We start from the raw sequence: 25,498 nt of genomic DNA on the forward strand, positions 1-25,498 counted from the left end.
CACTGCGGGTGAGACAGCCTGCCTGCCTACTAGTAGTGCTGGTCCCACCACTCCCATCTCGCCTGCCATGCACAGCCTGAATGCGTCTGCTGCTGCCGCGTTTCATTTTCCTGTGTGCATGTGAGTTAGTGGGCTGCCTATGTACACAAGCACACACAATTGTGAGGGCAAAGCAGCACATACAGAACATAAGATAAGACTGCTTATAAAGTCTTTTATATTCAAAATGAAACGCGGCCACAGCAGACGCTTCAGATTTGGGATTACGATCCGAGGCGGTACATAGCCCTAATTGCTACAGCATCTAACCACAAGTCCAGAAACACAGGACTCCATAGGACAAAATCAAAGCTGTCAAGAATGCACATTTTCCTTACATATTATGACATGGTGACTCTAGTCACATGTTGGAAACCCAATCCCTAAATGTTTCAGGAAATTTTCAGAATTTTTATATCTTTAGTCTTGCATAAAAGTCTTCCGTCTTTGTAGTTTTAGGAAATCATTTTGGGGGACTAAGGATTAGATAGCAATATACAAATATCTTGTCTTAAACATTTTATTCATTTTAAAATGCATTATTTCATAATCCAAACTTGTTCATTTTTTTCTTTTTCTTTTTTTTAAACACAGCCTTTTTCTGGGCCTTCACAAGGGTTACATGCAATGTTAGGCTAATTAAAGTCCCATTTATTTCACCAGTAGCAATTAGCTGAATTAGGCAATCCCTTATTAAAAGAGACATTGGCCTGGTTCAGACAACACGCTAAACTGTGCTGCTTAACCACAAAATGGTTAACGGAATGCATTGACCTTAATGCATTCTATTAACCATTTTGTGGTTAAGCAGCGTGGTTTAGCACGTTGTCTGAACCAGGCCATTGAGGTGGCCAACAGACACAAAACAGAAGTTTTTGCTGAATAAGACGTAGCCTAAGATCCATAGACATGACATGTAGATACCAAAGAGGCAATCCACTGATAAAGCATCCACTGCACGCAGCAATTTCTCAAATTTCCAAATGTGCCTGTGAATTCAAAAAAGGCTGAGGACCATATTATAGAGTATAAATACTGTATTTTAAATATGATTATAGTATTTTTATGTAAACCACTTAAGTATGTTATATATTTAGCATTATGAAAGTACCATGAATAATAAAATAATTTAATGTCAGATGGCTGCTGTGATGTGTTCTACTTCTAATATCACCATCTTATGCCTCTATATAGATCTAAGTAAGAATGTAGTTGCCTAGTAAGGAATGGCTTTCAAATCAAATCAAATATTGACCAGCTTTCAAAAGGGCTAAAGTACTATGATTTTGACCATTGATATATATTTCTTATAGTTTTTATGCAGATTTTGGACCTTTAAATGTGGCTCTGGTATATCGATTCTGCTGCAAACTAAACAAGAAATTAAAGGTAAGAACTTTATATTCTCTCCTAAATATAGGCTTTTACTAAATTTGACCAGCAAACTGCTACAGGTAACACCCAGGTATATGATAATTAACAGAATTTTTATATTCACGCACTAATGTTTTTCAAATCACACACTTTTTCTCTGAAGGAGGATCAATTTTCTGTTTCTCCAGTGTCAGTAACTTAAATACAAACTAAGTGTTTATCTAATATAGAGCCATGAAAATAAATTCTAATACATGTAAGAAAAACATCAGTATCCTACACATACGAGATTCTATTTGTGGCTATTATGGCTAATACCCATAATGCTGGCTAATGCTTTTCTAATTCTGTCTGCCTGGTTGCTGTTATAGCATCCTTGTGGCTCTTAAAATTCTGTAAGTTCATTGGTTCGTATCCAAAGGTGCTTTTGCATGACCAGAAAGTGTGAGAGTTAAGTTTTATATCTCAAATAGGTTGAAGTAGTTTCTTGTTAAAATGTATTCGTAATAATTTTGTATTTTACTACCGACTATGAGGTATTTTATATTGCTTATGGAGTATATAGGATTGTTAGCACAACCCTCTAACTACTAGGTACCAGACCCATCCTTTAGGGTGAGGGTTTTTTTCTGTGCGGATGCCTTCCTCCAGAATTTGTGATGCAAAAAGAAGTAATGCATTTTTCTTGTATTGCTGATACAGTTTAATTATTTTAGGAGTATATTAAGACTATAATAAGATAAAAGTTGCAAGATCACTGGACTGGAGAAGCCTAGATTTGAGTCTTTGCTCAACCATTAAGCTCATTCATTGGCCATGGGCAAGGTATACACTCTCTGCCTAAACTACCTCTCAGTTTTGTTGTGAGGATGAAATCTAATAGCCTTGCTGGATCAGACTAAGGGTTCATCAAGTCCAGCATTCTATTCACGCTGTGGCCTTTCGCAATTAATGGAGCTTCTCCTAATATGACAGTTTCACTTTTCTAATCCTTTAAACCTTCCCAAAATAGAGAAGTAAGTATCTTTGAATATCAGTAGTGAAAATTCTTTGGTAACAGTAGCCAGCCATATTTGGTGTACACTAACATAACCTTGAACTTCTTTTTGAGAATATTTTTGTCTACATAAGCTTGATTATGTTATTCATTACAGAGATGTTCTAGGGTAGATGTAATGCTGAGCTGGTGTATTCTGGACAAAATAGTGAAACCTTGTTTTGCACTGCTGAAGAACCAGCTCAGGCATATTCCTTTGCTATCCTAGGCTGCAATCCTATGGAAAGGATAAGCCCCAGTAAATTTTGGATTGGGTTGCATGTCTGTTATTTAAATTCATTACTTCCTGTGGAGATTAGATCCTATTCATGGTGGTTTGATTATCACAAACTCTAGTGAGGTGAAAGGTTGTGCATGATATCTTAATTTTTGCTCCTTTAAATTCAGCTTGGGAAAATCTCTTACCTTGCTGTTTAATCATGTGCAAAACTGAAGTTTTGCTTGGTCAGGAAATTGCTATTTCCCCCTTCCTCACCCTCAGCAGCTAAAGACCAAAAAAGTGATGTGGTAATACATTTTGTTGCTGTTGCTTTGTTTGTCTTAAGCAACCTGATTAATTGGTTACATAAATGTGGTTTCAGACTTTAAATCATTAAAGAGAGGTGATATGTGCTAAATTGTGGATTTCTTCCCTATCCACCAAGCTGTTTACAATTTCCTCTCTTTATAGTGAATAATAGAAATCCTAAATATTATTCAGGACTGACTTCATTATGTCAGTACTAATTGTAGTCATTGAGGATGTCTGAAAACTCAAAAGAGTCTTGGAATGTATTTATTAATGTCCTTTTAATAAAATAATCTGTCTGGGAAATGTAATTGCTTCTAGCTACTTGTGTAATGTGAGATTGAATGTGCAGTTGAAGTAAAATGGGAATCCTATTTTTCATAGTTTCGCTTATTACCACAGAGAGTGTGTCATGAAAACTGCCTAATAGGTGGGATAGCTTATATCAGGAATATTCATTCTAAATTTATACTAAGTGAGTCTCATTATTAATTGTAAGCATGGTGGGTTATAGCATAGAACCTGCAGTGATATGGCCCAAGCAACTTTTCAGAGAAGTTCAATGAAAAACCACCTTATTAACTAGAAAGGTGTTCAATTTTAGACTATTCTGAAATTGCCATAATCTAATGGATGCTTTGGTAGGATACATAAACTAATGTGAATTCATGATTACCCATGAAATGTTGTTAGGGTTCAGTTGTCTACAAGAAGCATCAAGAAGCACCTTTTTTATTTCTTACCAATATCCCACGAATTCCATTATTTCACTTCTATTGTATTTTTATATCATTATGACAGAGTACTGAATTTGGTGTGGATAGTATTTCTTGAAGAAACCCATTATCTTTGTGTTAACAGAAATATAGTTTTATATGGGAATGATATAAATATTGTTGCACTGCTCAAAGTTTACTCCAACTCTGTGCATAAGGTCACTCTAATTAGAAAACAGATTGTTTTATACAGAGTGGAAGTATTTGAAATCTAGCAACTGATTCTATTCATTTGGTATGGGCTTTGAACCAGCCACAAACCAAGGATAGGTCTTGTTCTGGTGCAATATGGAAGCAGGCAGGAAATGCCTTTACAAAGTGTAAAAGGGATTTGGGGTGTGGGGGCGGGGAATTAGTAACAAGGGTTGGCTGAGCAGCAGGTTGCCTGACCCAAAACCGAATTGGGCCCACTCAAGAAGCTCTCTTGAACACTGAAAGCTCTCAAAGGGAGCTTTTGATTATCATTTTGGCTGCCCAGGGGGCCTAAATCCCATGAACCAGTTATTTGTTCCCCTGCCAGCCTGTTCTGCTCACCCCAGTGGGACAAAAGCTTAGTTTGGGAGCTAGGCAGGGAGCTCCAGCAGGTCTTTGGATGGAAGAGGTAATCTGTCCTCCTCCTCTTTCCCTTGTGCAGCCAGAATCTTGATGTTGTGGCATCTCCTTCTGCTTGGGATTGTGTGAATTGAACTACAGCTCCCATAATCCCAAGAAGATGCTACAGCATCAAGATATGGGCTGTCTGGGGTTTTTTTCCTTCAAAGAAGCAAATACAGAGGAGAGTAAAGTATAGATGAGCCTCTTCCATTCAGGAAGTTGCTAGTATCACTGCTGTCTGATTGGACCATAGGCTTTAGCCCTCTGGGGGCTTACTTTAGGGGTGCTGCTTCCTTCCCTAATTCTTCTTGCAGCAATAGAGCTGGGTGTTTGACTTTGAACATTTCTGCTCAAATTCTTGCAACCTCTAGTGGTAACAGATATTTAGTGAGGCAATTTGCAGGTGATACCAGGATAAGTGTGGGCTAAATGCAGTGGTAAATACTTAAAAGGGTTAATGAGTAACTTACTATTTTTAAATCAAACTGCTGCTTCAGATGGACAACTACCTGAGCATTGTCAGCTTTTGACCAATTTTTCACAATGTATGAGTAAAGCAGTGTTTGACCTGTTGAGTAGGATGTTTTGAAAATTATTGTACTACATAGCAGTTTAGACAGTCTCTCAAAACAACTACACAAATTATTTTGACGAGGTCTTGGTAAAGATTTACATGTGCTAATAAATTAGTGAAGTGGGTTTTCTAGAAAGAATTGAACTGGATTTTTTCCACAGAAACATTCCCTATGCAAGCCAGGGTAATTTGCATTGGGTAATGTTCAGTTTGCAGCAGAAAATTTCTGATCTTCTAAAGTGTGATCTAATTTAGCATGTTTAGTTTACTAGTATTTAGTAAACAAGGCTTTAAAAAGTATCCTATGTTATTCCCCCCCCCCAATACATCACAACTATTTGACCTGAAGTCTTTGAGGGAAAACATTAAAGCACACTAAATTAAATGTTACATCATGTAGAACTTTTACTTGGAATACTTGTAAATATTAAAGAAAATAGCACAGGGATCCCCAACCTTTTTGGACATGTGGGTGAGTACATTAAGGAATTTGAGAAATTGAGTTTTTTCTTCAAACAATATTTTTGAAGAAAGCAGGGAGGAGAGAGTTTTGAGGGTGCTGTGGAAGGTCTCTTGCAATAGCATGTACTTTCCTTACATTTTATAGTACTAAAAGGTGGTATATAAATACCTTAAATAAATAATCCTTGGCTCCAAATAAAGGGTCTCTGTACTACAAATTGAACCCATATTGTGAACTTACCTAAGATGGAACTAGTAATATAACTAGCTGGCCTAATAAGTAATTCAAACATTACTTACCAGTGTCCATCATTTTGTTATCCAGAGCATGGAAGATGGCAGCTTTGGCAAGCGCAACAGAAGGTCACAGGCACTTTTCATGTAGCAGTCTCTAGAGGTTCAGTTATTCAGGTCTCAGTGATTTTGTCTTGTTGCAAGTGGCATGGTTACATCAGGCAGCGTCTTGGATATGAAGGGATAGATATGTTTGGAGTTACGTGTGAATCTCTAAAGAGGCTTGAGAATATTGGGCACCATCATTGGTGCTTCAGATGGGGAAGGCAAGGAGTCATGCTCCTAAGAGGTGGCTGTAGCATCAATCATGGATTTCTGCTTTTTTTTATTCTTCTCATTCTCACCTGGAAGATGAATTGGGGCATTCCTGCTCCTCTTTTAATTACGTAAATCTGTATTTTGTTTAAAGTTGCTGTTAATTTGCGGATCACGGTTTCGTTATACTAATCCCTATTCATATGAGGAATTTGACATTTGATGTTGCTGCTTTTTCTACGTGGTAAACAGCAAGCTGAGAATGGAGCCAACTGATTGATTTACATGTTCTGGACTTTTGACTCTAATGTGAAATTGTCTTGTAAACATTTCCTCTGCCACTTTTGTGGTGAGTGAATGAATTAGGAGACTTTTGTGCCAGCTGCCCACTGTTAGATGCCTAAAGAGATATCTTCAGCATTTCTGTAGCAAATTTCCGGAGGTGTATTGGGTGTTAGGAAGGGGGCTATTATTTTATGCAGTAGCACCAGCTTATTCAGTTTATTAGGCGATACTTCGGCTGGACAGACACGCTATTAACAATTCTAAATTTTCAAAATTCTATAGGCTTTATAAATTTGACCACCAAAGGGCAGTTTACCTCGTAAAGCTTACATCCCCAAAGCTTAGGCAAGCATTTACAGCCCTCCATTTTCAAACTATGCCTACAGCTGTGATGGATGGCAGATATCAGTGCACCCCTTTGGCCCCCGGTCTGTGTATTTGTGGGGATCCAGATATTGAGGATCTGCCTCATTATTTGCTCTTCTATTCTTTAAATTCTGAACCAAGAACTAAATTTTTGGAATCTATTTTGTATCAGCTACACTTCAATACCACTTCAGAAAAGATTTTCTATCTCCTGTCTGACACCGACTCTAGGGTAATGCAAAAGGTATCTCTTTTTGCCCTGGCAGCAATGAAAATTCGGGCAAGATTTAATACTGAGATCACAGTTGACTGTGCTGGAGATGCTCTTATCTAACTACAAATTTTATATTCAAATTATGCTTTTAATTGTATTGAATTTTATTCTTTTATTATGTATGATCTGTTTGTGATTATATGTAGTATTTTCATATTGTTGTTTCTTCATATTGTATCTATTTTGTATGCAAATGACCTATGGCCTAAGCATTAATAAATTACTTACTTATTAGGCGATACATGCAGGTGATGAGAAATTAGCCACAGGAATGCTAATCCCCTGTATCTAATATCATATCCAAACTGTCACTCAGCAAGGGGAGAGGGACTGGGGAATACAAGTAAGAAGGAGAAGCAGCTTGGTAATTGAGATACTCTACTCAGCAAGGATTAGGGAGCACTTTCTGTATTCTCTCTGTGTCATGTCATGAGCTGGATTTGAAGGAACTACCAAGGCAGGCTCAGCTAAACTGGCACAGGTCAGCTGCCCGCTTTTAATTTACAGAAAGTTATGATCCTTTGCTAACACTCCCCTTATCTTTCTCTCTTTATACAGTCATTCAGTCTATCAAGAAAGAAAATAGTATATTATACCAGCTTTGACCAGCGGAAACGAGCAAATGCTGCATTTTTGATAGGATCATATGCAGTAAGTATCAGTTGATATGTGTGTCTCCAGCAGGAACTTGCTGACATCTAATTCCCTAGCTAGGTATAGATATTGTAAATGCTAGTGTCACTGTCCTTTTCCTACTGTTCTCCAGTCCAATCCTGTGTTACCTTTTTTTAAAAAAAATATCCCCATCTTGCTGAACTCTGCCTTCTCCATATTCCTTTCTCTTCTGGCCTTATGTCAGTATGTAAAGAGAAGAGCCAGGAGAAATAGCTAAATTTAGCAGTGCACTGTCTTCACATAGTATACAGTAGCTATCCTTCTGACTTACTTCCTATCACTTCCCTGGCCGGAAATTGTGACAGGGTTGCAGCGGGGAATTGCTCCCTTCCGGAGAATGGCAGTCTGCTACAGGGGCTTGTTCTCAAAGTTATTTTTCTTGGACCCAAAGGAACCAGCAATTTCCATATCAAGCTATGCATAGATTTCTGACTTTTCCTTTCTTAAAGGGCAGTACATAAGTAATTTAGATCTGCTACAATGTTTATATTCAGAGAATTAAAGTTGCAAATTTTCCAAACATATTAGCATTTTTTAACTTGAGTGTGAATGTCAGAATTTGAAACATTTATATATAGATGTTTGTAGGTTATTATTCATCTGTATATTAATACAAAGTAGATGTTTAAAGGTTTCTTATGGTGCCTCTTAAAATAATGCCCTGTTGGGTTGGTAATGACAATAAGTTATACAATAAGTTATACGTCTGCTGTGTACTATATTTAGTACTTCTGTGTATGGAAGCTTTATGGAAACATCTCTACCAAAAAAAAAGTACAGAGATTTTACTCTGTACCTCTCTACAGAGTAAACTGAGATGATCATCAACAATATTCTGGGAATATTAATTACTGCTTGTATAAGTAACTCATACGTCTTAATCTCCATGTACATAGTAATGGAAACAAATTGGCCCTCTATGGAGCAAGAGAACAAGATACAAACAAATGAAATAATAGAGCATTTTCTGGAGGAACACAAAGTACACTTTAGCTTTATCTTGTGCTGAGAAATAGCAAACAATAATAAAATAGGAACAGCCTTAACATGGGAATGGATCGACAGTGAATGGACAGATAAAATGGCTTAGTCCTTCCCTCTAAGGCAATGCAATGACTGGACTATCAGTCCTTATTGGCAGCAGGTCTTGAACCCTTTTCTTCAAGGGCAACTGGTACCGATTTGCCGAAGATTACTACCTTAAACTTCTTTATTATAGAGAGCAAGTACAAAGCTAGGAATCCCAAATGTAACATTTTGCTTGGAATAACATTTGCTGTGCCATTGTAAAATTATAGCAATACTAGCACACTTTGCACAATTGTATTAGCATTGCTGTTTCTCTGCCTCATTCTAAATGCTTGTGCATAAAGTTTTAAACATTCTGAGTGTCTTGGATGTTGAGAGCAATATTAATAAATCAATTTTCTCACTTGCACTGGAACAGCAATATGTTTTTTCCTTCCTTCCAAATCTTTATAGAGTACCCTTCAGTGCAACTGTCAAGATTCCATATAAAACTTGAAAAACCCAGATCCTTCAGTCATAAAACCATGGTATGATGGCCTTAATATTAAAAGCCTCTATAATGAAACTGAAGGACATCACAGTTACTAAATCAGTTCCAATTTGACACCTTTGCCCTGGAGTTTTTGAAAGTTTTTGCTGGAGTATGATGGCTCTAAGGCCCGCTGCAGAATGTCTTAGGAGAGTAAAATGCTCTCTGCTGTTTCATTCTTTGTAACATTTGATATGTATTGACTTGGTTGCTTTTGTTGAGACGGAACTGTTTACCTGTGCAAATGGCAGAAAGGCATTGCTGGCAAGTGATAGCATACAGTTGTCCACAGACTTCAGCTGGCCTGGGTAGTCAGCCCAAATGTGTGCTCATCCCCAACATCTTGCCCTCTCCTAGATGGAGTGCAGGGAGGAGTCTTGTTTATGATGCCACAATGGGCTTTGATTTTGGGAGCACCACCTAGACCCAGCACACATGTGGGACCCTGCTGCCACCCTCTTCTCATTCTCTGAGTTGGAAGGGGCAGGAGCTCATCCCTCTCATAGTGAGCTTTGAAGATGTTTTGCTGCTTTCCAAGCATCAAAGGCTCAGGACAAGATCAGAGAGAGCCCCTGCTTTGTACACTCTGCAGTATGTGCTTAATATCACATTAGAAAATGTGCAGTTAAACAAGCTTTCAGTGTAGCTGTTATTTTGTCCTATGTTTGTCATCATAGAGTTGTTATAGTGAAAATAAGGGCAGAGTTGGCACCAACGTTGCAGAGCTTTGTATCTCTTGTTAGATGACTTCTGAATTGGAGTGGCTTGTAAGGCTTATGATCCAAGGGTCATTTTCAAAGATGGGATGTAGATCCTTAATATGCTGGAGAGATTTTAGCTGAGAGTTGATGATGATGTGATGTGGTATTGTGTTCCTTTTTCTGCTGCCCTACCCTGTAATTGGTAACTACTGATTATATGTTTGGCCTTGTCTATTTATGCCTTCACTTCCCCTGATCAGTATTGCAATAACTGATGGAAATCCTGCACATGTTGAAAGAACTGTAGCAAATGCTGTTAAGCCATAGAGTTTGACTATAGACAGTGAATTATGAAGTGTACTCTGACTGGAAGCATATAGTTATGTGTATAATTTGGTTTATTAAAAAAATGCAAAGGTAACCATGTTGTGACCATAAGGAGTACATGTACTTCAACCAGGATGGAAAACACTTCTGAAAATAGCTGGATTTTATTTTTCCCAAAATGGAGAATCCAACATTTCCCCCCTCTCCTTCCCAGTGTAACCAGGGCAGCATAACCTTTCCATAGACATTATATGACCTGCAGACTCCTCCTACACTGTACCTTGAAATTAGTCTGAACTTGCAGACAATGTGACTTCCCCTTCCGCGTTCCCCTCACCTTGGTTTTTATAATACTTTGCTTGAAGAAGAGATCTGAGGATATTGAAAGCTTGCACATTTTTTTGTGATCATTTGGTTGGCCAGTAAATGTGTTACAGTAACATGGATTTTCGACATTTGGTCTTTGTTATAGAGTAATAGTAGTGCTATGTCCTTTGCATAGTTGTACAATGGTATCAGAAAGTAGGTGCTAAGTTGTCTGCTTCATTTTGTGTGTCAGGCTGGCTTAGGTTAATGATGCAGTGGAAATTATTAAAATTCTGAATTAATTCCTAAGGGCTTCCCTCTTGTAGTTCCAGATGATGGTATCTCAGCTATTTACTGTTTTACTCTGTACAGCACCATTTACATTGATGGTGCTATATAAATAAATAAATAATAATAATAATAATAATAACAGGGGAAGGAACTTCGGAAGTTCCTAAGGTACAAGTTCCTTCATAGATCTGAAGGTACAAGCTTCCCCAGGTCTGAAACAGCTGTGGATGAAGACAAGTTGGCAAACTTCAGCATCTAAATGTGCTGTAGTATCAGTCCATCTTTGTATATGGGAGTTGATGTGTCAAGCCTTGATATCCATGTCTGTGAGAATGGAATTTTTTTAGGAGATTATCTGTGGACTGCGACTTCTTCATCAAGTCTGTGTGTGCTAATATCAGAGAAACTGCATATTCGTCCAGTTCTGGGCTCCACAATTCAAGAAGGACGCAGACAAGCTGGAGCGTGTTCAGAGGAGGGCAACCAGGATGATCAGGGGTCTGGAAACAAAGCCCTATGAAGAAAGACTGAAAGAACTGGGCATGTTTAGCCTGGAGAAGAGAAGATGGAGGGGAGACATGATAGCACTCTTCAAATACTTAAAAGGTTGTCACACAGAGGAGGGCCAGGATCTCTTCTCAATCCTCCCAGCGTGCAGGACACGGAATAACGGGCTCAAGTTAAAGGAAGCCAGATTCCAGCTGGACATCAGGAAAAACTTCCTGACTGTTAGAGCAGTACGACAATGGAATCAGTTACCTAGGGAGGTTGTGGGCTCTCCCACACTAGAGTCATGCAAGAAGCAGCTGGACAACCATCTGTCAGGGAAGCTTTAGGGTGGATTCCTGCATTGAGCAGGGGGTTGGACTCGATGGCCGTAGGCCCCTTCCAACTCTGCTATTCTATGATTCTATGTTCTTCCTGGAAGGCAAGGATGTACAGCATCTCAGTGGCCCTTGGTGCCCTGACCAATGGCAGAAGCCGGAGTGCCCTTCTCTTTGGCTCTGCAACCCCAGAGCAGTCCTTATGTTGTAGATAGCAGAAATAAGCCTCCAGATCAATGCAGAACAGTGTGATATGTGTATGCAGAAGGGTAATTGTTGAGAAAGAACAAGCTCTTCTGCCTTAACAGTACTTCTGACTAAGCTAAGGATACCATTTTTGTTGCCTCTTCTAGCATCGACAGATTCTGATTGCTTGGTGTCCTTTTCAGTAGAGAAGTCAGGTGCATCCTCTTGATGGCATTTAAATGGGGGTTAGGCATGTAAACCCAATCTGTGGTATCTCCATTTTTGAGTGTAGGCATTCTTCAGGGGATTGGAACTAGATGTGTAGCCCCATTGAATTCCTGCATTGCGTGTGTTGATGCAAGGGGAGCTCTAGAGTTAGGACAGCTACCCCTAATTGTTGTTACCCACAGCATGTAGAGTCTGTACGTTTTTGTCAGGCTTACAGGGATGGTTACAATATGTTGAGCTCTAAAATTATGTCATGGTATAGTAAACTCCCCCTTGAGGAAAACGGAATTGCAGCCTGTTCCCTCTTGAAGCAATACGCTTCTGTTGAACTGCTTGCATGTGGGCTTTAAAACAGCCACCACTAATCTTTCACTTTCTCTAGGTTTACTATGCCCAATCCTATTGTTTGAGAAACAGTTTGTTTTCCTTATGTTTGTGCAGCACATGACTTTCTGAGCACTGTTAGTTCAGAGGGTGGTTTTTACTGTCCTAATGTTAAAATATTAATGTGTAAAATGAGACTAGGCGAATGCTAGATTAAATTCTACAAATAGAATTTTCACTAGTAGCTATGTACTTTAAACAGGTGCACAATGTGACTTGCGTATTTTTGTCTTGAAGTCACTCTTTTCTCTGTCTTACTTTTTCTGTAGTACTGTCATGTGCTGTACAAAATGCAATTTAAGAGCCCCAGGCTTTTCTTTTCATTATTATTATTATTATTATTATTATTATTATTATTATTATTTATATAGCGCCATCAATGTACATGGTGCTGTACAGAGTAAAACAATAAAATAGCAAGACCCTGCCGCATAGGCTTACATTCTAATATTGTTAGCAAACAATGCTCCTAGTCCCTACCTAGCAAGTCTTAGTTAACATTTGACTGTTTAGCTGGATATGTAACATATAGCTCTTAGAACCTTTCTCTTGTCTGGGTAGTATATGCCGTGAATTGTACTATATAGACATTGCCAAAAAAGCCCAAGAATGAGAACTTACTTCACATGTACAGTACCACTACTAAATCTGTTCCAGCTCTGTAAATCTGCCAAGATACTTTTGTTCATTTCAGCAAAACTCATAGTATACTTCTGTCAGCCTTGGTAAAGAACTGTACAGCAACTAGTAACTGAAATAATGAAAAAGCCAAATGTTTTAATATGTCCTATATTTATTTATTTTCTTACTGCATTTCTGTACCGCCCAATAGCCAAAGCTGTCTAGGCAATTCACTTAAATTCTATAGCATGGGGGAAAATAATTCTATGGTATGAAATTAAATGCATTTATTATACACTTAGTGAAATTATGTAGAATATGGTTGTAAATTTAGTTTAACATGTGCCTCTGCAATGTCTTAAGTATTAAATAATGTATTATTTAAAAACAACTTTGCAAGAACGAAATGGGGAATGGAAAGGAACCTGGCAAAATATTTCTGGAAAAGTTTACGTGTATCATACTAAAAGCTTCATCCCACGTACCTGTTTCCCTCTACAGCGCTAAGCTGTCAGCATTGTTGTTGTTGCTACCGGGCGGCAAGATTCTTTGCATACCAGGAAAGGGTTTAAGGGGGGAAATGCAAAAAAGATCACAAAAAATCAATGGATGACCCAATCCGATTCAAATTTGGTATGCTTAAAGCTCTCCTTAATATCTATTACTGTGACAGTTTTGATGTCTTTATCTTTAAAGCTTACGCAGATGTAAGCATTTGTTTAATTTTTCTTCAAATCCTGCTCCCGCGCCCCAGTGGCCGCTCGGATGATACGCTCAAAAACTAGTAGCAAAATAGGGCGAGTCTTTTGCTTTATTGTACAATTAAAGCAGGATGCATGGGAGTACTTCACAATAAAAGCAGATTATAAACTGGAAAACTTCAGAGTCCTTTGCACGTAATTCGCAGTGATTGCACAGTATAACGCTGGTGTGATAAAGCTCTATATCACCTATGCTAGCAATTAAAAATGAGTTTATTTATTTATTTATTTCTATACTGTCCAATAGCTGAAGCTCTCTAGGCAGTTCACAAAAATTTAAATCATAAGGTACAGTATAAAATATGGAAGCTTAAGACCACAATATAAAAGTACAACCAGAATAAAACTGAGCCAACAATGCAGAGATTTAAAATGCAGATTTAAATAACCTCTCCACCGTGCCTGGGTCCAGCTCCAGCTGAGAGCCCCCTCCCTCCTGCTACCAACTGTCTCTGCAGAGGCCACCAGTGAGGGAGGAAGCAGCAGCCAGGCACCTCTCCACCGTGCCTGGGTCCAGCTCCAGCTGAGAGCCCCCTCCCTCCTGCTGTCAACTGTAACTGCTGAACTTTGCAACTAAGATTGTAGTGCCTGAATTTGCTTTCCTTTTCCCCCTCCTCCTCCTCCCTCCCAATCCCCTTTCCTTTTGTGTCATGTCTTTTAGATTGTAAGCCTGTGGGCAGGGACTGTCAAGAAATACTTTTGTAAGCTGCCGTGAGTGCCTTTTTTGGCTGAATGGCGGCATAAAAATCCTTAAATAAATAAATAAATAAAATATATATAAAATATGGAAGCTTAAGACCACAATATAAAAGTACAACCAGAATAAAACTGAGCCAACAATGCAGAGATTTAAAATGCAGATTTAAATAACACAGTTAAAACAGCAGAGAAAAAAGACTAGGATAGTAAAATGCTAAAATACTGGGAAAATAAAAAGGTCTTCACCTGGCGCCAGAAGGAGGTGCCAGGCAGACCTCTCTAGGAAGCTCATTTCACAGCCAGGGTGCCACAGTAGAAAATGCCCCTTTCCTGGTAGTTGTGATATGACTTTCTAAAGTGATAGAGCACATAGTGTACCATATCTGTTAGTAATGTATCTTAGTTATGTAACTCCTTAGGAGTTTCTTGGCTTTGGGTTGTTGGATGTGGGTTTTTGGTTTTTATTTTGGAACCGCTGAATGCTGTAAGCATGTTATATTCTCTGACTACAAAAGAAGAGAAGACAAAGGAGAAGGAAGCAATTTGATTTCAAGAAGACCAATACTGGATTGGGAAAGGGAGTGTTCTTATTGTAAGAGAGGGAAGTCACAGGAGGTATTATGAAAGCATCTGTGGAACTGAGGTCAGGATATTGCAGCAAACTGGTTTAACGTGCAGTTCCTTCAAATAGTGCTCTTCATGAAATCCCACTTGTTTCAATACTAGTTCAGTGCTCTGTGTAATTCATAGTCACAGGAAAGCAATCTGTATTCTCTGGGAAGGAATCCCAAAATCTTTCTGAAAGACAGTTAAAAAGCAATTGTATTGAGTGTGTTAAACAAGCAAGATAATCACTATACAGGCAGTATCTCTTTATTTTTATTTTAAGTTCTAAATTTTGGTGTCTGTCTACTTGTTTGAGTTTATAAAGCCCTGTGTGTCCAGGCTCTTCCTGTTCTTCTCCGTGAGAAGGGAAACACCTGCCTTCACAGTGGGGAATGTGTCTGCATGCACTAAGGTGCCTTTCTCATAGGAGAGAACGGAAATCCTAATGGATATATTTATGTTGACGAGACAGGATTTATAGGATAAGAGGGGCTTGTAGTCACCAATAACCAGAGAGAAGTAGTAAGTAACTTGATGAGGTATTCAGCTAAGAATTCACTGTGACATCAGAATGTATAGAAATGTTGGTAATTTTGTATGATTTGGGGTCAGCAATACTTAAGATGTATGAAGAGGGCGATACTAAGATTGAGCGGGCCAATGGTTTTTATTTACTTATTTGTGTTCAATGTGCTCTGTCAGTATAAGAGCAAGAATATTTTTTGTCAGTGGGGAAATCCTGGCTCACAAATGTTTGCCTTAATTCACGACAATAGAATCAGACGATGGAGAAGATAATTAATGAATGTTTACAACAACGTAACACTGAAACTTGATTTACTTTAACGCAGTTTGGTTGCTGTGGTGCTTCTGTGAAACATGGTATGGCCATGAGTACATTCAGCAAAATGGCATTTTATCTGACTGACAAAAGGCTACAGAGCAAAGGATAAAGGACTGAATTGCCACAAATCCAAGTTACATCTAATTCACATTAAAGCGTTAGCTTGAGAAATATATTGTACAACTGTCAATATCATTTCAGCTTTTCTAAGATGAGGTGTTGCTTCATATTGGTTTTCTTTGCAGGTGATCTACTTGAAGAAAACGCCAGAAGAAGCTTACCGACTACTTTTATCTGGATCTAATCCACCATATCTTCCGTTTAGGTATGGCTGTAAATAATAATACTTTTATATAGCACTTTCAAGGGTTCAGGATGTTTGCACTAACCCTAATCTTTACAACAATCCTATAAGGTAAGTCACAGTATTATTATCTTCCTCTGAGCATAGCTTACCTGTTTTGAGTTCATGGAAGAGGTGAGAGACAAATCAGGAACTTCCTGATTCATAGCTCATTCTCTTGGTCACTGTGCTACACCAGCTCTTTTGGCGAGTTAAGCAAGTTAACATTAAAGTTCCTAAACATTGGTGATTTGAGGCCAGTGCATGCTATTGCAGTACTTCCCACTCTTCAGTCAGCATGGATATTATTGTATAGAATACTTCTTACGATATGGTGCCCCCACAGGTTCTTGTGCCTGCTTCTCTGGCTGCTTGTTCTTTTCTCTTGTCACCTGCTAATAACTAAGATCTAAATGGAGGGGGGGGGTTTTCCTACTTCAGCCCCTCTTCCCCACCCCCAGTAGATGGAGAAGTGCTTTCTACTCATACACAGGATTACCTATGCCACCTTTTCCTTGCTTCACCTGCATTGCTAAAGCATGCAAATTAGCTGAAGCTTTAGCTCATATGTTATTCACTGAGTAATTTAATACACTTATTCAGTATTAGCTGATATGTCCGGCGTTGCTTGGGTCCGTGAATAATGTTTATCACATTTATTTGATATATAATAAATTTCTATGCAACTTACTCATCTTTAGGTTAGTTAGTTTTTTTAGTTTGTTTCAGTTAGTAAATTGTTTTGTTAGAATAAATGGAAAAATGATAATAATAATAAATTTATTTCTTGCCCGCCTCTCCGCTTTGATCGAGGCGGGGAACAACAATAAACGATAAAATATATAATACTCAGTTAAAACATAATATACATTGTTATAAACATCCTAAAAACATTTTAAAAACATCTTAAAATTCCACTGGATAGGCCTGCCGGAAGAGATCAGTCTTTATAGCTTTCTTGAATGCTAGTAGACTGTTCACGAGTCTCCTCCGGCAGGCCATTCCACAGTCTGGGAGCAGCAGAAGAGAAGATCCTCTGAGTAACAGTTGTTAATCTAGTTTTTGCTAGCTTGAAGTAGATTTTTCCCAGAGGACCTGAGTGTGCGGGGCGGATTATACGTGTTAATAAGAACTGTATTTTAAATTAGAGCTTCCTTGATAAACAACACTTTTTTTTTTTACCTGAAAAGCTTACACCTCCCATTGTGCCTTGGCCAGAGCAGCCGTCTAAACTTCAAAAACAATCAGGACACACAACACCCTTTCTACCAGCTAAAAACGATGCAAACTTAAAAATATGTTTTCAAAATATACCTGGCATTGCCCAGATATCTGAATAACATATAGTAGGGAAGCGGATCCACCATCTTAAAGTAGCAGGCCGGTGCTAGGCCTGTGAGTTCACCTTTAAACAAATTAAATTCATTTCCCCCCCCTCTTACCCCCACAACAACCCTGCAAGGTAGGCCTGTCCTAGGCCTGTGAGGTAACTTTAAAACAAATTAAATTAGTTTATTCTCTCTCTCTCCCTCTCTGTCCCCCTCAACGCCTGGCCAGTGCCGTCTTGAAGCTATCCTCATGATTTTTCTTGTCCCAACAAAACAAAAACTACAACTCCCAGCATGCCTTTTGCCCAGAGCTGCGACCTCCTTCCCTTCTGCTTCTGATGGGGTCTAGCAACTGAGGCATCCAACCCAGGTGCTCTGCCTTCAGGCCCAGGATGGTGAGCCACTTCCAGGTGATGGCTGCCACAGCCTGATAAATCTTCTCTCCCATCCAAGGCTATTGAAACAGAAGAGTGAATGAAGGAATGACTGATAGGTAAGGCTAGAATGGAATGGTGGGCAGAGTTAGTGGCAGTTGGGGAAAGTCAGTTAGTGGGGGCCGAGTTAGGACTGAGAGATAGTGATGCCAGTACTACACCTCCCAGCATGCCTTTGGCGGCCCTCAGGTGCCCATGTCCTCTTGAGAGGCCCTTTCCTCTCGTGGCTGATGTGGCTCCTTGCTAGAGCATCGAGAAGTAGCATTGCCAAGGAGGGGAGGTAAGCGGCTGTCAATGGACATGCACAACTCCGGCCAAGTCCTACTGGGACTGTCTCAGCCCAGACTTCTCACCCACGAAGTGCTCCATCAGGAGCCTGTACTGAAGGGCGGGGACTGGGCCCGGAACTTGCCCTCCTTCATCAATTCTGTTTCTGGGCATGCACAGAGTGCTTCCCTTTCCTCCTTCCCTCCCTCCCTCTTAAGGGTGAAGGCTGCATGTGTACTTCCCTCAGTTTCTGAGAAAACCAATATCAGGACAGGGTGCCTTTGAGCATGTCCAGAGTTTGAACTCTCAAAGACATGCTGTTGTATCTAGTTATGATTTTAAAACCACACATGGCAGGTGGGAGGAGGCACCACAAATGGATGCGGCCCATTCATGTGGGTAGTTTAGATTGTAAGCCTATGCGGCAGGGCCTTGTTATTTACTGTTTTACTCTGTACAGCACCATGTACATTGATGGTGCTATATAAATAAATAAATAAATAAATAAATAAATAAATAAATAAATAATAATAGTTTCCTTTTATGTGGAATTGCACTGATTGCTTGAGACTGAGCTTAGGAATCACAATGGCCGCCAAAGGCCAGTAAGTCTGGCCTCCCACCCAAGGCATGCTGGGAGTTCCGCCCAAGGCATGCTGGGAATTGTAGGCATAAACATAGGTTTTTCATTAAATTCTTTAAAAATACTTAAACCCCCAAAATTCATGTTTTTAGATTTTTTCTGATCTATGTACATGAAGACCTGTCTGGGTGAACAGCATTAAGGCAGTACCATATGTGGAAGTGGGTAAACATTACAGGACATACATGACACACACATACTTGTTGTGAATGCTATATTTGAAAATCTGAAATTATGAAAAGAATGGCTTAAAATTATGTAATGTTAATTATCTTCCACAAAATTGCTTATGTACCAATTCCGATATTTACAAATTAAGGGCACAACTACCTTAGTCTCACCATTAATTATTTAAAATGTTGCAGAGAGGTATTCTCTCAGTTTTGCAAGATTTCCCTTCCTTTTATTAGCTCATGTTGCTGCTCAGAATTAAAACCTATACACTGACTACTGAAGATGAAATTTGCTTCATTCCCGCTCTCTCTATTCCAATTTCCTTTCTGTTTTAGCTTTTAAACAATTATTTCAATTTGTCCTATTTTGTTTTTCGTAGACTGGTGGTGTGTGTGTATGCATGCGCAATTAATATCTATATATGTGCAAACTGTGGTCCAAATGATTCATTCTGGCTCAAATCATTGTTTACCCTGCACTGGAACTTGGTGTCTTTTGAGCCCCACACAATCCATCTTTTAATGTTGCCAGAGGACCTTGCATTTTTCTAATTTCTTCCCCCTTGCTTGTACCAATCCCACAGTAGCACCCTCCCTTTTCATGTGACAGGTGGTGCCAGTGTGTTGGGCCAGCCCTCTGACAGCTCCCTCCCTGACTCCTCTTCTTCCCTTACCTGCCTTTGTCCACATCTTAGTGATATCATACACAGGCCCTTTCATACCAGAATTGGAGTTTGCAGCACTTTCACGACCTCCCTTTTACTTAAATAGAAAGCTAATTTTTTCTGGGTTCTGGTTCTGCCTGGACCAAGTCATCAATCAGGTTCTTTTGATTGCCAAGATGAAACAAGCCACTTGTGCAAAAAGATGACACTCCCCCTTCTTTCTTTATCCCTACTTTGTATTGTTTTATATAATGGTGTATCTTCTTGTTTTATATTGGTCTGTTGACTGTAAATAAAGAAATACAAATACACACACGAAAAAAAAAGATGACAGTTCATTAATAGAAAATGGATGCAGAATATATACATGCAAAGAAAGTTCACACCTCCTTTGAGCTAATCAAGCTCTCATAGCTGGGTGTCTATGGAGGCCCCCACAAGGAAGCCATCCCTTGAGCCACAAAAGCTCTCCTGGCTGACCATGCACATTGCCCCCTGAAGTGAGACTGAAGCACAGTACCTGTGGATTGGATCTTACAGGTTCCTCTACCAGATGCCTCCCTCCCTCTCAGGAGTAGACCGGCTACATTCCTCCATGCTCTCAGAAGGAGCATAGGGGGTCCATTTCACAGATTCCCAAAGCGTCTCAGCTTGGGAAATTAATTGCCTTTCTAGTGCCTGGTTAAAAGTGAAATCTGCCAGTTCATCTTCAGATAAGACTGTATGAGAAAAGGGTGACATAGCTATGAGAGGCCCACCCAGAAAATGAGGCTTACTTTTGTCAGTTAAAGCTTGCTAAAATCTATTCACTGTGTTAGGCTACCCAGGTCTCTTAGCAGCATTTTGGAACTCTGAAGTCCATATTTCTGCTCACTAACAAACTCTATTTATTTATTTAAAACATTTGTATCCCACCCTATATTATTAAGATCTCAGGGTGGTGTACTATACTTGTTGATGAAATACTTGTCCTATCCTCATTTTATCCCACCCCAAAGTTTCAATTTAAAATCATACTCTGCATTAAATTTTAAAAAAAATGAAATCAGCTAACATGTGTTCAGTTCTTAATGCCTCACTTAAAGTTGAAGGCAAGTTTACAAAACATTGGGAGAATAGAATTCTAAGAGGACTGACACAGTTGACCTCTTAGCAGCCTTAAGTAGGGGGTGTGTGCACCTATCTAATAATATAGAGATGTATAGACTCGATGCTAAAATCCAAAATGCTGTACCAAGGAACTCTAGGTTCTGCAAACTATAGAAATTACACAAATTTGCAGAGTTTTATTTTTTAAAATCTATTTTGCAGTCACCTTATTCTCCTACTCATAGGGAAGGGCAAGCTTGAGCTGTAAGCTTGAGCTGCAGGTCTCGATACTGTACTCCGTGGCCAAAATCATGTATTATGCTTCTGTGGAATCACAGAAATACTTCATTATCAGGTAAAGAATTTCTCTGGTTTTCAGCCTTGACTGTATGACTTCCTTGTCCAACCCTTTCATATTTGGTCATGTAATGCTTTAGGATTGATCATCCATGTGCCGTGATTGTCCTTGCTTATCATTTTATGCTAATCGTGGGCAACAAGAAAACAAGAAAATTTTATGCTTCACCAACAACAACTTGAAAGTTCCAGTGTTCGGCAGATTTAGTTGCATAGAAAAGGTGGGTCTGCGATGATTCCATCAAGGCTTTGTCACATTTGCCATAACTTAATAGCATTGCGGGAATAGATGCGAGTCACAGGCACCAAAGTATCCGGGTTGAAAATTAAGTTAAACAATGCTGGAAGCTGTTCCTTTGTCCTTTGTATCTAGTTTCTGGAAGTTTAGGAAACAGTGGATGCAAGGATAGTTGCATACGGTTGCCATTTCCTGAGAATACTTTTGATTAGTGCGGAAATTACTGATTCAGTCTCTTGAAGAAGCTGGCAAAATGCCAAGGATCAAAGCTTTGTCAGCACAGCTATTTGTAATCACCTGAAGTTTAGATAGCTGCCAGAAATGTATCCTGGGCTGTAAGTATCAAATATTTAAAACAGGGTCAGCTTATCAATGATAGGAAAGATATTTTGAAGCCTGCACTGCTCACTTTGTGGGATGGCACATAAACAAGAGAATCATTATGTATAGTCTTTTTAGGTTTTGATTGACTTGTTTCCTAGTTGAGAGCAATATTGTTTTTTTATCTGTCCTATGTAGCCTGATCATCCAAAATATGCTCCCTGCTTCAATTTTAAAGCAATTTTGACACAAATTGAAGGGAGGCCATATTAATGCCTTCATTCACTTTTATTTTGCCACTTGATCTTTCCAGGAGAATGAACTCTTAGGGCTGCTTGGTTTTCTTCCCTGAGAGTAATGTGCCTGGGACTCTGGGAGATATTGGAAGGAGGCCTCAAGCTTCTACAGTGTCTTCCTCCCTCTTCTGTGCTCCCCTGTTTCTTCAGGAAAAGTGAAAACTATACAGGGAGATCTCATGTTCAAATAAATGTAGGGAAATACCAGTGTGGCCATTTACTTCTCCCTGCAATGAGTTAGCAGGTGAGCCTGAAGTCTATTCCAAACTTTCCCTGGGGGCAATTCTAAAAGGAAAAAATTCTGAATGTGGCCTTAGGGTTTCAATGGGATATTTCTGTAATTTATCATGATCCTAGTCACTGGTGGTTCCCCCACCACCACCACCACAAGAATACCTTGTTATCTGGAAGGATTCTCTGTTTAAGATACGACAGATTCCAGGATTTCTATGTGTAGTGAACCAAGAAAAGCCAGTTATAGAGGATGCCATTGCAGGTTATTAAAAAAAAAGAAGTGAATTACAGTATGATACCTGTTTAGTGGGAAATAGTTCCACAAATATTCATGTAATTTGTTTGTTTATTAGGCAGCTTATACTCCGTTTCTGCACTAAAAGGGCAGACAAAGCAGCTTACAAATAATATAATTAAAAATAAAAAATATATTAAAATCAACTAAACAAAATGGTCAAAATTAAAGCAAAACCTCCATCAGCAACAAAAACCACCCTCATTTGCCAAAACAGCAAACCTTAGAAACTAGAAACAACTGTAGAAAAGATGCTCACACAAAGTCATCTAGACTGTTGCCTGAACATGTAAAGTGCAGCAGATTGCTGGTTTTCTCAGGTTAATGAATTCCTCTGTCTAGATGCTACTGCTGAGTAAACCTAATCTTGAGACCTCATACCTCACATTGCAGCAGGACAGAATCATTGTGTGAATGACAACCTCTTAAAATATATACATTAGTTTTTGTTCTAATAGACCTGTTTTCATTTAGTTCAATGACCTCGACAATCTTAATCTGCTTAAAAGTTCAGCCATCATTTCATTTAAGCACTTGGAGGAGCAAAATACTGGTGAAATATAAGTATACAGCTTGATCAGATATACCATGCGGCCAGTTTCAAATCTCTATGTATGATGGAAAGTGAGGGAGGCAAGTTAATGCTGGCTGAAGAGATTAATATTGCATTGAGTGCACTTATGTTAGGTTCTTAGTCAAATGATTTTATCATAGGCAGACATTCTGGCTTCCAGAAGGATCTGTTGCACTGGAATGTGACTAAATTCAATTTCACAATAAAAAAGCAATACCCATTTATAATGTTGAAGGTTTTGTTTTTTTGCATGGTTTCCATATATGGAAGTGCATAACTCCAATTTATTTGCCAGCCCTTTCCCCTACATTACACAATGCAAGTTGATGGTAGAGACAGCCAGACGTGAGCTGCTTAGTGTACAAATAAGTGAAGTTGCCGTAGGTGAATCTATACTGCCTGCTCCCTGTCTCTAACCTGTTGTTGTCTATAAATGATGCCAGACAAAATCTCATATTGGCTGGCCAGGTCGCAGCAAGAAGCTGAGTAAACATTGACAGGCACAAAGGGACTCGCCCATATAGAGAAAAGGGTTGTAGATGCAATTATTCTTCCTGCCTCAGGTTGAAAGACTGAATGCCTTGTAAAGGCAGTCTTTTCTACAGACCAGAAAACTATTTATTCTTACTTGAAAACTGGGGACTGTCCGGAGCAGATTTGGAGTGGGGGGCAACATAACATAAGAGCCATGCTGGATCAGACCGAGGGTTCAATTTAGTCCAGCACTCTGTTTGCACAGTGGCCAACCAGCTGTCGATCAGGGATCAACAGAGCAGGACATAGTGCAACAGCACCCTCCCACCCAAGTTCCCCAGCAACTGGTGCACATGGGCTTACTGCCTTGGATACTGGAGATAGCACACAACCATCAGGGCTAGTAGCCATTGATAGCCTTCGCCTCCAGGAATTTATCCAACCCCCTGTTAAAGCCATCCAAATAGGTGGCCATCACTACATCTTGTAGTGAATTCCATAATTTAACTATGCGCTGTGTGAAGAAATACTTCCTTTTATATGTCCTGCATCTCCCACCAATCAGCTTCATGGGATGACACTGGCTTCTACTATTTTGAGAGAGGGAGAAAAATGCATTCCTATCCACATTCTCTGCACCATGCATAATTTTGTACACCTCTATCATGTCTCCCATTAGTCTCATTTTCTTTTCAAGCAAAACAATCCCAGCTGTTGTAACCTTCACTCGTAGGGGAAATGCTCCATCCCCTTAATCATTTTAGTTGCCCTTTTCTGCACTGTTGCCAGCTCTATAATATATATATATAGAGAGAGAGAGAGAGAGGTGTGACCAAAACTGTACACAGTGTTCTAAGTGTGCTCGCACCATAGATTTTTATAAAGGCAGTTATGATACTGGAGTTTTATTCTCAATTCTTTTTCTTATAATGCCTAACATGGAGTTTGCCTTCTTTACAGCTGTCACACACTGAGTTGACATTTTCATCGAGCTATCCACCACAACCCCAAGATCTCTTTCTTGTTCGGTCACCACCAGCTCAGATCCCATCAGGTTATACTTGAAGTTGGGGTTTTCCCCCAAAATGTGCATCACCTTACACTTGCTTACATTGAATTGCATCTGCCATTTGGATGCCCACTATCCCAGCTTGGAGAGATTCCTTTGGAGCTCTTCACAATCCCTTTGTGTTTTAACAACCTTAAATAATTTGGTGTCAAAAGCAAACTTGACCACTTCACTGCTCACTCCGAATTCCAGATCATTTATGAACAAGTTGAAATGAATAGGTCCCAATACCAATCCCTGTGGGACCCCACTATTTACTTCCCTCTATCAGGAGAATTTACCATTTATTCCTACTCTCTGCTTTCTGATCTTTATCTAGTTACTGATCCTTAAGAGGACCTCTCTTCTTATTCCATGACTTCTAAGTTTATTCAGAAGTCTTCAGTGAGGGACTTTTGTCAAAAGCCTTTTGGAAGTCCAAGTAAACAATGTCCACCGGATCACCCCTGTCTACATGTTTATTGACGCTTTCAAAGAATTCTAGAAGATTAGTGAGACAGTACTAGCCTTTGCGGAAGCCCTGTTGATTTTTCTTCAGCAGGACATGTCCTATATGCTTCCCAATTTTGTCTTTAATAATGCTTTCAACCAATTTATCTGGAACGGATGGATCTGTGGAAGAGTCTGCCCCGTTTAGTTGCTGTAGTCTACTTGATACAATGCCCTCTTTGATGTACAGAGCAACACTGCCCCCAGTATGCCTTTCCCTGTCCTTCCTCTAGAGTTTATATCCAGAGATGACCATATCCCACTTGGTGGTTCTTGCTGGATTTCCCCCCTAATACTTAGCTCTCTACTGTAAGTTTGTAAGTGGCTGCTCCTCTGGGAT

The 25,498-nt window shown here is 39.3% G+C and overlaps 1 protein-coding gene across 2 annotated transcripts in view; it reads left to right on the forward strand.

Annotated features, from left to right (window-relative positions):
- CDC14A (cell division cycle 14A) overlaps positions 1-25,498 on the forward strand; it is an 85,339-nt gene that overhangs the window by 17,945 nt on the left and 41,896 nt on the right. The window contains exons 3-5 of one of the 2 annotated variants that reach the window (XM_063135693.1): positions 1,353-1,428; positions 7,417-7,509; positions 16,115-16,194. The exons of the other annotated variant lie outside the window; for it this stretch is intronic. Of the exons in view, the coding sequence (XP_062991763.1) occupies positions 1,353-1,428; positions 7,417-7,509; positions 16,115-16,194 (249 nt within the window). The remainder of the gene's footprint in view (positions 1-1,352; positions 1,429-7,416; positions 7,510-16,114; positions 16,195-25,498) is intronic. 2 annotated transcript variants of the gene reach the window in all.

This window comes from Elgaria multicarinata, chromosome 1 (genome assembly GCF_023053635.1).
Source record: "Elgaria multicarinata webbii isolate HBS135686 ecotype San Diego chromosome 1, rElgMul1.1.pri, whole genome shotgun sequence".
In the NCBI taxonomy this organism is placed as follows: Eukaryota; Metazoa; Chordata; class Lepidosauria; order Squamata; family Anguidae; genus Elgaria; species Elgaria multicarinata.